The 16,944-nt window shown below is 47.9% G+C and overlaps 1 protein-coding gene across 14 annotated transcripts in view; it reads right to left on the bottom strand.

The window, feature by feature from the left end:
* Nucleotides 1-8,669: 8,669 nt before the first annotated feature.
* Nucleotides 8,670-16,944, bottom strand: part of EPS15L1 (epidermal growth factor receptor pathway substrate 15 like 1) — an 89,792-nt gene continuing 81,517 nt past the window's right edge. For 6 of the 14 annotated variants that reach the window (XM_019736823.3, XM_074337986.2, XM_074337987.2 and 3 more), the window contains 2 exons: nt 14,430-14,635; nt 8,670-9,344 (listed from right to left, as the gene is read on the bottom strand). In XM_019736823.3, coding sequence (XP_019592382.2) covers nt 9,198-9,344; nt 14,430-14,635 — 353 coding nt within the window. In that variant the 3' untranslated portion in view covers nt 8,670-9,197. Of the gene's footprint in view, nt 9,345-14,249; nt 14,636-16,944 lie in introns of those variants that run through there. The other 8 variants (XM_074337982.2, XM_019736830.3, XM_074337990.2 and 5 more) reach the window with 4 other exon arrangements.

The following is a 16,944-nucleotide window of genomic DNA, read 5'->3' as shown; positions in this document are numbered from 1 at the left end:
CCAGCAACTGTCTGCCTCGGAGGTGACTTCTGCTCAGAGACAGTGTCACTGTAGGACCTGACCTTGTATTGGGGTTTTTTCAAGTGTAAATGGGCATCACGTGGGTATCTTTTTTTTTTAATCTGTGCTACACACCACCTGTTTTTAAAATATTTATTAAAAAATTTTTTCTATTACAGTTGACATTCAATATTATTTTATATTAGTTTCAGGTGTACAGTATAGTGGTTAGACATTTATATAATTTATGTAGTGACCCCCTCATTAGTCTAATACCCACCCGCACTATACATAGTTATCACAATATTATTGACTATATTCCCTGTGCTGTACTTTACGTCCCCGTGACTATTTGGTAACTACCAATCTGTACTTCTTAATCCCTTCCCCTTTTTCACGCAGCCTCTCTCATCCAACCCCTCTCTCATCCAGCAACCTTGAGTTTGTTCCCTGTATCTATGAGTCTATTTCTGTTATGTTTTTTGTTTGTTTTGTTCTTTAGATTCCACATATAAGTGAGATTATATGGTGTTTGTCTCTCTCTGTCTGACTTATTTCACTTAGCATAGTACCCTCTAGCTCATGGGTGCTTTTTAAGTGGGAGGGACCCTGAAAGATTTTTGCCTGGAGGAAAACTTTTCACAATTGCTTTATTACTGTTGCTGGCTTGTTTGGTTAAGAAGCAAATGGGATGTTCCTTTCAGCACTTTTCCTAATAGCCAGAAAGTAGACAGCACCCAACTGTCCGTCAAAGAATGAATAAAACATGTGGTCCACCCACACAGTGGAATATTACTCAGCTGTAAAAAGGAATGAAGCACTGACATGCTGCAATGTGGATGAATCTTGAAAACATGATGCTGAGGGAGAGAAGCCAGACACAAAGGGCCACACGTTGTATGAGCCCATTGATATGAAATGTCCAGAACAGGCAAATCCAGAGACAGAAAGCTGATTAGTGGTTGTCAGGGGCTGGGGGAGGGGAGTGACTGCTCATGGGGACGGGGTCTCTTTTGGGGTGATGGAAATATTCTGGAAGTAGATAAATGTGATGGTTACACAATACTGTGAACGTACTAAACGCCACAGAGTTGTACACTTTAAATGGTTCATTTTATGTTATGTGAATTTCACCTCATAAAACAAAATGATTTTTTAAAAGAAGCAATGAGGAATAGGGGTTTCAATTGTAAAATTTTGCTATTTTTAATGAAATTCTTTTTGTGAATGTGATTGTAAAATAAAATTCATCTGAGGGAGGCATGGATAACAAAACATGGTATATACATATATGCAATGTATACAATGTATGTACATATATATATACATATATATGTGTATATATATATATATATATATATGATAAAATATTATTCAGTCTTAAAAAAGGAAGGAAACTCTGACACCTGCTACAACATGGATGAACCTCGAGGACGTTATGCTGAGTGAAGTAAGCCAGACACAAAAGGACAGATACTGTGTGATTCCACTTATATAAGATCCCTAGAGGATCAGATTCATAGAGACAGAAAGTAGATGGTGGTGCCAGGGGCTGCAGGGAGGGGAGGGGAGTTAGTGTTTCACGGGGACAGAGTGTCAGTTTGGGAAGATAAAGGAGCTCTGGAGGTGGATGGTGGCGATGATTGCACAACAATGTGAATGTACTTAATTCCACTGAACTGTGGAAATGGTTAAGATGGTAAATTTAATCTTATGTGTATTTTACCACAATTTTATAAATAAATGGAAGAAAAGGAGGGAAGGAGGGAGGGAGGGAGGGAGGGAGGGAGGGAGGGAGGGAGGGAGGGAGGAAGGGTGGAAATTTTGAAAAATCAAACATAACAACAAAGAACGAATCTGCAGCCTCTCGGAATCCCAAACACTAATTTCACATTTGCTATGTTGTCAGTAACATTGGATCATTATATTACCACCAGCCACACGGAAAGAATGTAGTTCAAACACTTTCTTCCGTTGTTAGGTAACACCACAGAGAGCACACTAGCGATGTGTATACCTGGGTGCATGAGTGATTTTCAAGAAAACAACGGCTTTCCATTTTAGGGTTTAAAAAAATTCTTTTCAGCCCATGCATTTGTCAGCCTTGAGAAAAGATGGGAAAGATGGGCCCTGATATAGAGAGTGGGGGATCAAAAAAAATTCAATGGTGTTGACATTATCATTAGATTCACAGGAGAAGCTGCTTTTATTTCACATAATTTCCTCTTAAACACTTTGACTGTAAAATTATGGGGAAACAGGAAGGGAACCTCTGGTTTAATGGTGTTGAGAACAATATAGCAAATAATTTTTATGTTTCCAAGTAATACCGCCCGCACCCTAGAGAGAGATAGAAATCCAATCACACAGAAATCAGAAATTGTTCAGCCCTAATGAAGAAAATAAATTCAGCTGGAGTTCCTCGAGGGCAGAGAAAATGTCTGGCTCACAACCACCTCCCCAGTACCCAGCTCAGGCACTAGACCTGATGTGGCAAACTATGGCCTATGATCCCAAAACAATCCCCTAACTGTGCTTGTAAATAAAGTTTTATTGGTACACAGCCACAAGCATTCATTGGCATGTATTGTAAAGCTGCTTTTGTGCTACAATGGCAGACTTGAGTAATTCCTACAGAGACTGTCTGTGACGCCCTAACAGGAAATAATATTTAACATTATATAATATTAATATTAATATTTATTATTAATATTTAATATTAATCTTAATTAATATTAATATTAATCTCTGGCCCCTTAAAGAACGTTTGCTCTCCCCTGGTCCACAACAAAATGAGTGTCACTAAAAGTTTGCTGAATTAACTCAAATTCAAAGTAGAATTGGCTGCTGGCAGCGTCTCCTGTTTCTGGAAACACAACTGCATTTGAGGGCATCTGGTTCTGGAACAAATGTAGTGTAGCAGATCTACCTGGTACAGTTCCCTGAGGCTCTTAGGAGAAAGTTATAAATGACAAACCGTAGGAAGGAATGCCCCAGGCCCCAGGGCCTGGAGAGTCATCCAGCCTCTCAGGTAGACTGAGGGAGAGGCCTTGGCAAGAATGGCTCTGCTGTTGTTTAACCGACTTAGAGTGGAAAGAATTTGCTCGATCTGGTTTCACAGCCACCACAGTCGCTCTCTGAGGGCCAAATAGGGATAGCTTCCCCAGTCTCAGTGCCTTGCCAACGTCTCCCATCTGTCTGAGGTCTCCGCGTCCCCCAAGAAAGTGCACAGCAGCCCTGGGGGGGACTCGGTCTGTTTCATGGGGAGGTGACCCAGGCCACGACTGATGGAAAACACCTGCTCATTTGGTCAACCCCACATCTAAAGAATTTCAGCTTGGGGAATACACATGGTGCTAGCCCAGAAATTGGGGTTCACTGTCAGCAAGACAATGTGCACATAAACAGGGTTCAAAGGGGTCAGTATGGTTGTGAGAGAGGCAAAGAGAAAGAGTTGCTAGAAATATGGCCAGTGTCCAGAGGTCAGAATATCAAACAATGCCACACACAGGGTTTCCTCCAAGCTGGGACGTGGGGCTGGGGGATAGAGAGCTGTCTGCAAGGGGAGGGAAGTGCTCTATGTCTGAAAAGAAACCCCTGACCCACACAACTGAAAATCGGGTTTCTGTCACTGGGAACCTCCATCAACTGAACCATCGTCCTTGGCCTGGTCAATGGTTGACAGAGAGAGAGAGAGAGAGAGAGAGAAGCTGATACAACTCAAGTAAGTGGGATAGAAAATGAGAGAGTTCTCTCCCGCTGTTGGCCTTCCCTGGGGCGGGGTGGGGGGATTGGGTGGGGACCAGGCTGGTTGGGGAACCATGATACAGGACATGATAACTCTGTGGCCTCAAACAGATGTCCTAAGAGAACAGGTCCTCAGGGAGGCTGAGAGGCCCTGGAATTTTTCCTAGCTGGAAGGGATCTATTACCTACCTGGAAGGGCCAGAAGAGCTACCCATATCCCAGGCTCACAGACTCCAACTCCTCAAGTTTAAATGCAGGCAGTTTCTATGCCGGAATGCCAAGCCATTTCCAGTAAGTTTCATTGTCAGCTATAAAAATAATCACTGTGGAAGCAGTGACAAGCTCATGACACAGTCCAGCAGTGCCACAGAAGGGCAATGGCAACTGTCCCTCTCAAGTGGAAAGTCCCCTGGCCAAGCCTCTGAATTAAAGGCAATATCTTGATTTTGGACACAACTGCCGTTTTCCCAAATGGTGGCCAATCATTGACTTGGTCCATACAAGGTGCTCAGTACACATGAGCCCCCTTCCTCCCAAGACCTTTGTATGATCGCACAGAAAGTTAGTGGCTGGTATTGGCCTCCTGCCTCCCCTCTACCCTACGCCTGTTTCCTTTAGAATTAGACTCCCATAATGAGGACTAATGTAATCGCTTATTTAATATAGACAGAGCCATATCTCAGCATGTTCTTGGGTAGTAGAACTAGAATATATCAGCCTTACTATCAAAGCGTGAAGCACTCACTATCATAGCAGCCATCGCTTTAATAATAACCATCTGAATCAGTAACAACAAAAACCGCTACTACTGGCTGTGGGGAGGGGGAAATGGAGAGTTGAGATAGAGTTTCGGTTTTGCAAGGCAAAAAATTATAGAGAGCTATTGCACAACAATGTGAATATGCTTGCCATGACTGAAATACACACTTAAAAATGTTAAGATGGTAAATTTTATGTTATGTGTTTCTCGTAACCACAATTGGTAATTTAAAAAACTGCTACTACTGTTTTTAGTACCTGATTTGAGTGTTTAGAATGTGCCGGAATTGCTGTGGATCCACACAACTGCCCTGAGAAGTAGATGGGACTAAGTCCACTTGACAGATGAGGAAGAATGACTCTTAGACATGAAATGAACTGCACAAGGTCACCCACTATCAAAAAGGAAGCTGGATTTACTTACACTCAGTTTGACTCTAGGACTCGGCCGTTTCCAGCATCCTCACAGCCTCTTCATAACTCTGCGGCATCTCTGGTCGCCCAGGGGAGAAGGAAGCCCTTGGCCTCTTATCCCAGGACCTAGAACCAGAGTTCTGGTCTACCACATTGTTCTCTTAGAACCAGGATCCCCACTTCCTTTAAAAGTGTGTTTACGGTTCAACAATGGCTACTTCTTGCCTTGGGTCTTTTTTTTGGCTCTTGGAGTGGAAACTCTGCCCTTTGTCGTCAGTATAAAGGAACAATATTCATTGTAGACTATTATCTCTAAAAGTCCTCTGGCTCTCAGAGAGGGCGTTCACCCTTTGAAGGTTAGCATAGGAAAACCAAGGGAAAGTCACAGATTTGTTCATTTATTAAACTAGTGTTTCTTATAGCATACAAGTTTTTAAAGTTTATATAAATAATTATATTATTGTTGTATTACATAGTATTGATATTGATATAATATATATTATTGATTTATATTACTGATATATTTATTTAAACTAGTATTTTTCCTCTAGCTATCAAATGGTTATCAAGAATGGACAAAATAGTTTTTAATTGAAATATAGTTGACATATAACATTGTGTAAATTTAAGGTGCAAAACAACGTTAATTATATATATAATTATATACTATAATCTATAATTTATAACCATATAATATATATATGGTTGCTATTGTAGTGATAATTATTACCTGTATCACGTATCATGTTACATAATGATCCTTTCTTTTTAGTGGTTGGAATTATTAAGTATCACTCTCTTAGCAAGTTGATTATAATAAAACAGTGCTGTCTATATGTGGACAAAATATGCTAAATAAAGACGAGGCTAGCACAGATGACATCCCCTCCATCTTCTTCTTTTATGGTACCCCAAATCCTAAACTATGTGCCTTTCTAGAGGCTTGAATAATAATAGTAAGGACTTTTAGAGTTAGAAGAGTCGTCACTGGTGATCTGGTCCAACCTCACTGGCAGAATGAGGATACTGAGCCCCGAGCGGTGAGGTAGCGTGCCCAAGGTCATGAAGCAGAGTGTGCACACAGCACAGTCACGAGAAAGCAAATCAAAGAGATATTTAAAGACCCACTAAACATAAACACGACTCAACCCATGCAAGCTCACATCACGTAATTTCTTTGGAATAAGCTTGCGATAAGGATCACATTTCCATTTCCCTTTATATTTTTCCAGCAACGGCCCATGACACAATTTGTACAGCTCCTGGTAACTTGGACTGGGGAAATTTGGGGGAAGAAAAAAAAAAAAGGACGGTGTTTCAAAGGAACCAGATCTGATAAGGGGGCAGAAATATTTACTCCATTATTTCAAGAGGCAGGTTCTTTGTTTTTCAGATGCTTCCTGTTTTAAAAATAGCTTTCCACAACTGTTCCAGGACTAGAGTGTCCTTTTAAATGAAATTGGCTTTGAAGAGATGATTTCGTTTACGTGGAGCCAGTTGCAGATAAGCAGTCATTCTTTTTCCAAAATGATGCGTAGACCAGGTATCCTGGGCCCATGGGTCAGGTCCCACTGCAGCTGGAGCTGGTCACTGGAGCCGGACAGGGTGAAGAGCCAGCTGCCACGGGTGAGAGCCGGGGGATGGCACCTCCTAAGGGGAGAAAGGCTTCCAACCATCAGGGCGGTAAATGAAATTACAAAATCAAAAGTTGCTGTTCATCTGAAGACATGACTGATGGAAAGAGGGTGTTACTTTTCATTTTGTTAGGTGTGATCATGGCATGGTGGTTTTAGGAGACGGTGTCCACATTTCTGAGTAACGAGTACTTAAACATTGACAAGGGAAATGACATCACAACTAAATTGCTTTAAGGTGCGTCTGCCAAGAGGCGAAAAGGAAAAAGGGATCGGTGAAGCAAAAGTGGCAAAATCGGGATGAGAGCTGATGCTGGGTAATGGATGAGGAGGGGTTTATTGACTCTTCTTGCTGCTATTATGGTTGGAGATTTTCATAACACATGTTTTTTCAAACTGGATACTCTGTTTTACGGGAAAGGGTGTGAGTGTTCTCTGCGAAGGAAGAGGCAGCAAGAGCCTGTGGGAGTGGGGAGGGATTAGTTGATTGGAGGGGGATTATGCATATAGCAGATCTGTGTGTGAATGTCTGTGTGTAAGCATATGTATGGCTGAGGAAGAAAGAAACAAGATTTAAAAACTGGTAACCTTTTGCGGGGGAGTCTGAGAACCTCTAAGAATCAGATGAAAAAGTTACGGACAAAAACAAAGAAAGTATATAAACGTGCATTCAGGGGTTGGCAGATTAGCTGGAGTCCATCCCAACCTCCTGGGTAAGAACTCCTTCAATTCATTGTATGGTCTTCAATTCAATTCAATTCAACTCAATTTATTGCATGATCTTCAGTTCAATGTATGGTCTTCCATTTCTAAGACATAAACAGCCTCTTTCTGTGACTTTCCTGGGTACAATGGATATGTAAAGAAGCAGCAAGCAACAAGAAACATAGCTCTTCTAAGACCAGCCAAATGCTGAGCCATGGCTGCTGGCTGGCTTTGGGACTCTGGGCAAATGATTGTAGCCATTGAGCCTCAGTTTTCCCATCAGGAAAATGGGCTACCATTCCACCCTCCTCACCTACGAGGCTGCTCTGAGGTTAGAATAAAATGATGAAAGTTGAGTTGCTCTGAAAACTGTGAGGTTTTCGCCAAATGGCCAAGTGTGGGTCTCATGTTCAAGTAGAAAGCTGTGACCACCTTGGAGAGAAGTGACGTTGTACCTTCCCCAAATGGCTGTGACGAGGGGCACATAGCACAGGGCTTTTGTATTTATTCTGGTGGTTCCCCCACAGGAGGAAGCCTTAGGAATCACTTCCAGTCACATTCTGGAAGCTGCTCACTCTTCCCAAGAGGATTAGGGCCACCTCACAGGTCAGGGACACCTCACAGATCAAGGACACCTCACACGTCAGGAAGCTCGTGAGCCTTGTACCAGGTCCCAGAACCCTATTACTGCACTGACATCTCAGGGGCACTGGGGAACCTCATCCCCTCCAGAACCTCAGAAGCCCTTTGTCCATAACCTGGAAAAGGGATTACCCAGGGCTCCGGCTGTCCTGTTGATCTCCACACCCCCTTCAATCTGTCGTAAACCTCAGTGTATGGTTTCCTTTCAATCTCACAGGTTATGGCTGAGACAAATCTGTGTAACAAAATACCTGGGTCTGAAATGCTGTCTTTCAAGAACAACTCTGTTTCCAGGTGATGGAGGTCAACACCAGCAGTGGTCAGTCGTGCAGAGGACATGCAGTCTTGATAAGATGGGACGAGAGGTTGTCCCAATAGTTAAGTCCAAAGTTCTGGGATGTTCTAGGGAAATTCAGCTGTGTCTTAGTGGAAAGCTCTCCCCGTCTCCTGATCCCGACTTCATACTGTGAAGACTGACTGCCCCCTGTGGCCTCACGCCTCATGGAGATCAGGCCTCAGTGAACTGTTTGCAGTCTCTTGAAACAGCAGTGATGTGACAAAGGGCTGCGCGCTGTGCATCCTGGGGGACAGGGTGACCTCTGAAAACTTCCAGATTGGCTTTCTCTGTGGCCCCGGAGTCTGCTCAAATACTTAGGGTTTAAACAGAAACACTCAGCTTGGTTTTCCACGTTGCCATGGGGCTGGTCTGCGTCTGTGACACCATGTGTGACCATTAAGGCAAACGATGTTTAAATGAAAAAGAGATTCTTGTATTTTGTATTAAAATATTTTATATTAATCATTCAAACTTAATTTTTATACAACGAATGCATACATCGCCAGGGTGTGTAACTCAGAAGGGAGGTTGGGGAGGCAGCGGATGGTGCGTCCTGGGCGCCGGTGCTCTCGGTGACGGTGAGCAGGAGCCAGCCGGCCAGGAGACAGCCCACGCTTCCTCTGCGCGTTCCAGGTGGGGCACTGTCACCAGATAGGGATGTCACAGTGGAGAGGTGATTGAGGTGGCGTGGCCTGCGCCTTCCTGGGCCATTCTGCAGGGTGAGCCACACTGTCTCACCTGTGATGAGCTACCCAGAGGCTTCTGCCCAGCAAGTCCTTGACATGTCATGTGAAATGGGGACCACTGAGTGTGAGTGTGAGTGTGTGTGTGAGTGTGAGTGTGTGTGTGTGTGTGTGTGTGTGTGTGTGTGTGTGCGCGTGCAGACTTCAGAGTTTTGTCCTTACGGAAACCCGCCCCACAGCCGTCCTGCTCCATCCCACGCGCGGTCGGCGCCCGTCCTAGGCAGCGGGCATGTCAGCCTTGCTGAGCGCGATGGCCAGCTCCAGGTCCTCCTGCTCCTGCCGCCGCAGCCGTGCCAGTCTCTCCTGCTCCGCCTTCTCACTCTCCCGCTTGGCCCATGCCAGCTGCTGCTCCTCATTGCCAAACTGCAAAGGAAAAACAGAGGTTGGGTTACATGTCCTGGGAGCTGCAGCTGCTGAAGCCGGGGGCGCGGGGTGGTGATGGGAAAAGGGCCTTGCAGGTGGGCAGGGCGCCGGGAACCACAACGCTGGGATGCATGGGTGGGGGGTAAAGACCAGAAAAAGCCAAAGCCTGTGTCTTGGCTGGGGGGCGGGGAAAGGACACCCATGCCCCAGCCCTGACCTCCAGTCTGAAGGGGTCACATGCACGAGAAGCAAGGCTGAGTCTGACCTTATCCGCCACCTTGGACCTCAGAGAAACTAGTCACCCGTCCCCTGCAGGGAACCGAAGCAGGCAATGAGACACATCAATGTGGGGACATGGAGAGCGTTCCAACGATCCCCGAAGACTGAGTCTATGAGACTTCATGAGGGTGGGAGGGAAAGCCCCCACGGCCTCCTCTCGGGGTCGGCGGGGCACCTCTGAAAGCCGCCGAGAAGCAGAGGTCCGCTGAACCCCCGGAGCCAGGAGGGCGAGCCCACAAAGCCTGTGCCTCGATGGCAGGCCGCTGACGCTGGGCACAGGCGCTGGGACTGCAGTCTAGCTTCAACAGCTCTCTGATTTCCAAACGTGTAAAGGGGCCGGGAGGCCAAAAGTGCGGAGACAAGTGGCATCTGCCGCCACCCAGGCCGGCACCGGGACGCGCTAAGAGCCACCTTCGACTTGAACATTTACAGGTGCCCTGCCACTGACGCTGCCATTCAGTCCATGAGGTTTTCATTGTTGGGATCCTTGTCCAAAAGGTTCATTTTGACAAAAAATATCTTTTTTCAAACAAGGGAAGTAATGGTTTTGATCCCGAGATGGGTGATTTCAAACCATTCAAGGTCCCTTAGCTCTAAGGAAAGAAGAGTCAGATCTCACATGCTCTGCTCCCGGCATGAGTCCCCGACACCCCGAGTTCCCCCAGGGTCCCCAGTCACTCTGTTCCATCTCCTGGTGAGATGCCTCCTGCCTCGTGGGCCCCGACGAAGCTGTGGCCTGTTCAGGGCCTTGGCCTCCCTCAGCCAGCATCTCTGTTCTCTGCACCGACTGGGGCCAGCACTCTACCAAGCACTGGGTGACACCAGAGATACAGAGGCAGGCTAGCCCTCTGACAGGTGCCCTCGGGAGCAGACAGACAGACAGACGATTCCAATCTGACACAGGCTCCCGTGCAGGCCCTGGCAGATCCCATGGGGCGCAGGGAAAGGAAGCCTGACAGGAATTCCCAGCTACCTCTTCACACACACACAGTCTGAATGACAGCCCCGGAGAGGGGCTCCTCCCATAGCTGGAGACACCAAGGCTGGACTGTCCCTGGGTCTGGGTGGGGGTGTGTGTCATCTGTAACTACAGGAAGAGTTGGGGTACAGCATGGTAACTGGGCCTCCAGGGCGCACCTGTGTGCGGCTCTGGGTATGAAAGTGCCAAACGTCAACCTTCGTGCAGCCAGGACAGAGTGGGGAGGAACTGGACCAACACGGGCTTATGGGCCCCAGAAAGGCGCTGAGACCTCCTCTCTGGGGGTCCCTGGGTCGGTGAGTGAGGTGATCAAATTGGCAATTTTTGAATGTTTCACAGCTTAATGGACGGTGTAGGGATGAGATGGGGCCAAATGGTGGGGAACCTGGGCAGGGGAATGGGGAGGAGTGGACGAAGGGAGCCTGGTCTGGAGCCAGAGGTGACCTGGAGGAAGAGGTGACACAGCCCAGGAGGCCTCTCCCCACCTGGCCCAGGGAGCCGGGCAGGGACAGGTGGTGGGTCAGCGTGAAGAAGCCTGGTCCAGGGAGGAAAGGCTGAGTGTTGATTTCTTAGAGAAACTGCCCAGAAAAATGCTCAGGGGTCAAATGGGTCTCCCTGAAAACTGGTCCCCACCCCTCATGTTTCCACCACAGGTCACAGATAAGCTCCGTCACCACTCTGTGGGGATTTTCCAATACCTCATTAGGAGAAAAACAAGGAAAAAACAACAAATGCTGGTGGAAATGACTGCAGGGTCCTGCTGACAGCAGCGGAGGGGACAGCTCAGCTGACAGAGACCCTGTCCCCCGCCACCCAAAGGAGGGGGGCCTAGAGGGGGTAAAGGATGCGCTGAGGCCACACCACGGTCTCTGCTCAGCCCGAGGGCTCGGAATGTCACTGCACAGCCGCCTGCTCAAGGGTCTGTGTTTTCAAATTAAGCACGCTGACAGGAACGTTCCGGAAACCTTCCGAGTGAACTGGTTCAAGGCCAGCTTAGGCCCCAGTGTGAAGACTGGCATCAAGCATTGGTCTGCACGCACTGAAGCAACATGGTGGACGGCGACGTCAAGAGAGAAAACTGGAGCACGGGGATCTTTGGGTCTCAGATCAGCCACCAATCCCTTCTGGTCCCTGGTAGAGACACCTCGACAGGGCCACTCTCTATCTAGTCTTCTGACCTGCAGGTGTCACCTGTGGGCAGCTCTGATCTCTGCATCACTCTTGCGCTGTCACGGGGCTGAGGCACAGTAGGGCACGGGGATGCTGTGCTTCCCAGACTCCTGCCGAGGGTCGCGGCTCAGGACAGACGCTGGGCGGTACTATTTATTGGTCAGCGTTCAGACGGCTCTGCACATGAGGCGCCTGGCACCTTTCCTCACTGGGGACTGACACCTGCGCCAAGACATCCAATGGCACCACCACTGCATCACCCAAGGGGACACTACTAACAACTTCCTGTTCACTCACTTATTCTGATGTTGACATTGCATCTAACTTGCTCCACGGCGCAAAACTTATCCCATCTGACATTTGCTCTGTGCTCAATGCAGACTTCCGGAAAAAAGGGCCATTTTGCTAACCCATAAATGCTACTTCCTAATAAACACATTTGCCCGAGACAGAAAGGCTGGTTTTTCAAGAAAGCTCAGAAAGGTTTGCCATGAACAAGCACAAGTAACCCATTGATGGAAACTTGGGGCTCGTAAATTAGAGGGTCCCAAGGCAGCAGAGCCAGGGCGCCAAAGGGGGGACTGTGTAGGTGTGTGTGACATCGGCATCCCTAACTCCAGCACAGACCAAGCTGCCTCTGCACATGGCACACGTCTTGTAGGCACTGAGAATATCTGATCTGAAAGTCACGTGGCCAGTGTGCTGAGCACTTCAACCCCTCAACGCTTACTGAGGGAGCTGAAATACACAAACCAGAGGAAGCAACTTTGGCCTTTTTTGAGTTAGCACACAGATCAAGGTCCAGTGAACCTCAAAACCACGGGCTGATGGGCTAACCCCCGGACACCATGAAGATACAAAGACATCCTGAGTCCCCGGAGGGGGGGGCAAGTGTTGACCATGTTTTTGGACGATGCTATGACCAAGGGTGACAAATCAACTCAGTCAGGTGTGTCTTGCCTCTCCTGAACCCCATCCCGTCAGAGGGAGCCAAATCTCACCGATTTACAGATTTCCTCTGGAAAAACTGGGGCATCTGAAGTGGGAAAGTTTATTTTAAACAGAAAACAGGGCTGCAAACTCAAGTGGGCAGAATCCGATTCTCTGCCTGGAAATGAGGGTGATTAAATATCGGGGCTGTTTTAAACTTGAAGTTAACAACTGTTCTGGAATGACCAGAAGCGTGGAGCTCAATGATAGCTTGAAACCTTGGGTGTTTTTGTTTTTTTTTTTAAATGTTTTCCAAAAACCAGCCATCAGGACGGGAAGGGGGGAGGGGCGGGGGGGGGCAGACCACAGGAAATAGAACTATACATTTCAGAAAGCGAACAGTCATTTCTACAAATTGCCGTTCAAATCCACTCACCCCTCTGCCCTGCCCAAAACAGATTACCTGAGTCGTGTGAATGGCTCTATTTTTTTCATCAGCATTTAATATTTTTTCCACCGAAAAACAAACACCATGCTATTCAAGAAACTGCAGATAAAGCGGGTTTTGTTTCTGGCTTTTATTAACAAGGTCTCCGTTTGTACACATCCACAGTGGGCACGGGCTGTCAACAAAACCGAGCTAACTGCAGCCGTTAAAATATTTACAGGTTGCCAACAGGCAGGACCGTGGCAGCGCCTTGGTGGCTTCAGGAAGCCCCAGGATAGCTGGGCACAAGGGGAATCTGAAATGGATCAGCGTTCACGGATATGGCAGAGCTTGTTTTAAGACGGATATTCTAGGAGTCGAAGCATCTATAAATAATGCATGTCACACCTAACCAGGAAACAAAGTACTTGGCAAATGTGAACTAAGAAAACTTTTTTTTTTTTTTTTTTTTTTTTTTTAACACGGGCACACAACAGTGAAACCGATTCTGGGAAGACAAACTCTGAAGCTCTCTGAGAACAAGATGTTTGGGTACTGATGAGGGTGCTGAAAACACCCGAAAGTGACAGCGTTTTATAATCTGGAACTTTTTTTTAGCACCGAGAAAACAAAGCCAGACTTTCAAAATCCCAGGATTAGCTTATGAAAAGGCACTTGACTTTGCTAAATAGCTTTCTGAGGACTTTTTTTTTTTTTTTTTTTTTGGCAAAAGAGCAGAGCTTCAGAGCGGTTGTTCTAGGTTGGATTTCTCTTCTCATTCAAGCTGGTAACTGAAATAAAAGTTTTTACAAAACCAAACTGCTCTTCCTTCATGCACCCCGCCCAGTCCTTCAGTTCAGACTTGCTGCACAAAATGTACTGGGTTGGGACCATCAGAATTCTTGCACAGAGACCTTCCTGGGGACAGAGACCCTAATGTAACTTTTACAATCTTGTTTTCCTTCTTCGGAAGCAACTGACATCTCGGCTCCCAAAAATCAATGAACACAACAGCCTCTGGGCGAGAGAAACAAGACAGAGTCGACCGGGAAAGACAGACGGACAGATTCGGCCACTGCGCTGGAAGGACACATGCCCTTATCACAGAGTATCCAAACTGTAGCGCTTTTCTTTTTTTATTGAGAAATGGTGTTTTTTTTCTTACAGAAAGAAGCAGCACAGAATAAATAACATGGGTGATGGCATGAGGTACCAGGGGATATAAGCCAAAAAATAGCCCCAAAGAAGCTGCAAGCGGAGGGGGAGGGGGTGGCAGGTGGCGGCGGCGAACTCAACTTACAGAGGTGAAGTCTGCAAAGCCCAGGGAAGAGGCTTTAGAAGGCTTAGCTGAAGAGGAGGGAGCAAATGGATCTTTTCCACTAAACGGGTCCCCAAACCCCCTTTTATTTTGGAACGGGTCGCTGCTGTCAGCCCCCAGTGGCTGGAATGGGTCGGGGGAGTCGGAAAAGTCTGCAGAACCCAGCTGGCTTACGGGTGTACTTTTACCTGGAAAGTTTAGGAGAAAGAAAAAAAAGGGAGAAAAAAAGAAATACAAGTTACTGACCACGGACAGAACAGAGTCCTGACTGAGGAGGCTGGGGGGTCAGCGCCCACTGGGTCACCCGCTCCCCTCTTTGGAAAAACCTGGAATGCCGCTCACTCGTGGGACGGACTCCAGGGGGTAGGGGAATGGCTGGATCTCTTGCTTTATCCAGGTTTAGCAGTTTGTGGGTGATACCAGAAAACCACTTCAGATGACCCCCCTCTCTTCCCTGCTCACCACGGCTAAAATTTATAGTTGTCTTTAAAAAGTTTACATGCAGGCATATTTCAAAGCGACTCATTTCAGTGTGGTAACATTCACTATCACTGAGTAAAAACAAACAAAAATCATGGCTGAGCAGAAAAATACACAGCAAGTTTCCAACAACAACAAAAAAGGTGAGGGATATTTGCAATTAAAGGGGGGGACTCATTTCACACCTGGTGTAGAGTTAGCTGTGTTAGCTGTGAGGGTCTGGCGGCATCTCACTAGACAGACTCCCCTCTGCTGTCTTGGGGTGTAAATTCTTTCAGCTCCTGCTTCTGCCCCTTTGGTGCTGGTGGCTCCGAGGACAGGGTTTGGGCCTTTCTGGGCTCCTGCCAAGAGGGTGGCTCTAGGATGCCTGGGTCCCAGTAATGCCGATCTCAAAGGGGCCGAGGGAGAGAGGTGTTTAGAATTGGAGGGAAACGAGACTGTGAGACCATAATTGGGGTGTGTGGCCTGAGGACAGGTGGCTTCTGCCAACAAGTCCTGCCATCCTGCCAGAAAATTCCATAAGGAATCAGACGCCTCTTCAGGTCTGCTTAGCAACGGGAGGCCCCACTTGACAAGATTTGGGAATCTGCCGGATTTGCGGGCCAGGTTACTCCAATAGCAGGGCCACAATGAATGAAGCTTCTTCAACAGAGGGGCCCACGTGCCCCCTGCCCCCTGTGACGAATCCTGAAGGCCCCTACAGCCCACGGCAGATTCTGCCCAATCTCACATCCCAATAGCTCTCCAGGGCCTGAGCGGCACCTTTGTCCCTGAGCTCCCAAAGCCAGGGCTTCTTTCCTGCTGGTCCCTCCGCCCAGAATGCACTCCCCACTCATATGCCTTCATTTGGGGAAGCCCCTGTGACACCCCTGTACCCTGGTGCCTGTGTTCAGGACTTTCGGCCCAGCCCTGGGGCAGGGAGTGGGGCAGGCCCAGCTGTACCCCTGGAAGATGGTAAGAAGTACAGCAATCACTCTGCTGGGCCTTGCCTGCTCAGCCTCAGTTTCCCAATCCATGAAATGGGGTTGTTGTGGGATGAATTATTGTCCCCTCCCCCCCACTTATTATGGTGAGGTCCTTAACTCCAGGACCTCAGAATGTGACTGTATTTGGAGATGGGCCATTTAAAGAGGTGATTAACTTGGGATGAGGTCATACGGGTGGGCCCTGATACAGTGTGACTGGAGTCCTTCCAAGAGGAGATCAGGACACAGACACACAGGGAAGACCACGTGAGGGCACAGGGAGAAGGCAGCCGTCTACAGGCAAGGAGAGGCCTCAGGAGAAACTAACCCTGCCGCCACACTGACCTCTGACTTCCCGCCTCCATACCGCGAGACAATGTCTGTCGTGTGAGCCACCCGGTCTGCGGCACTTAGTCCTGGCAGCCCCTGCAGGCTCACACAGCGGTAATGAGAGGCGGCTGCTTTACTAAGTCATGTTTTAATGGTACGCCAATGCCAATAAGCTATGCCTTAATTCATTTATGGGTCTTCTGTGGCTGCTTTCATCCATGACAACAAAGCTGGGCACTGGGACGGAGAACATAAGGTGAGCAGGGCTGAAAATATTGATTATCTGGCTTTAAAAACACAAACTGTGCATCCCCCTGGCACGGAAAGGGCACATAACTCTGATGCGTGGCAGGCGGTCAGCACGCCACATGGACCAGGTCCTGAGAGGCTGCGGGAAGCTCCAGGCCCCTGGGAGTGGGAGCCAAGCCAGTGCGGCTCCACCTCCTGGAAGTCAGGCCAGAGGGGCACCCCATGGACCCCGAAGGAAATTGAGGACCCTGACTGCAGCTCTCCGTTCTGCCAGAGGTGCTCAGATACACTTGGGTACCCCCCCACCCTGGGCCTCTCCACAGGCTGCCTACCCAGAGTCTCAAGAGTTCCCTGCTCCAGCTCCCATCCAGTCTCCTCCAATCCTCTGCACCCCTTCCCCACTGCAGAGCAGGGGCATGTGTGAGGGTGACAGGTGTCACCCCCAGGAGAAAACATGCAGCAAGTCTTCTCGT

Source organism: Rhinolophus sinicus, chromosome 15 (genome assembly GCF_057876585.1).
Source record: "Rhinolophus sinicus isolate RSI-liver-muscle chromosome 15, RSI-T2T, whole genome shotgun sequence".
Classification (NCBI taxonomy): domain Eukaryota; kingdom Metazoa; phylum Chordata; class Mammalia; order Chiroptera; family Rhinolophidae; genus Rhinolophus; species Rhinolophus sinicus.
This window is presented reverse-complemented; position numbering and strand designations above follow the sequence as displayed.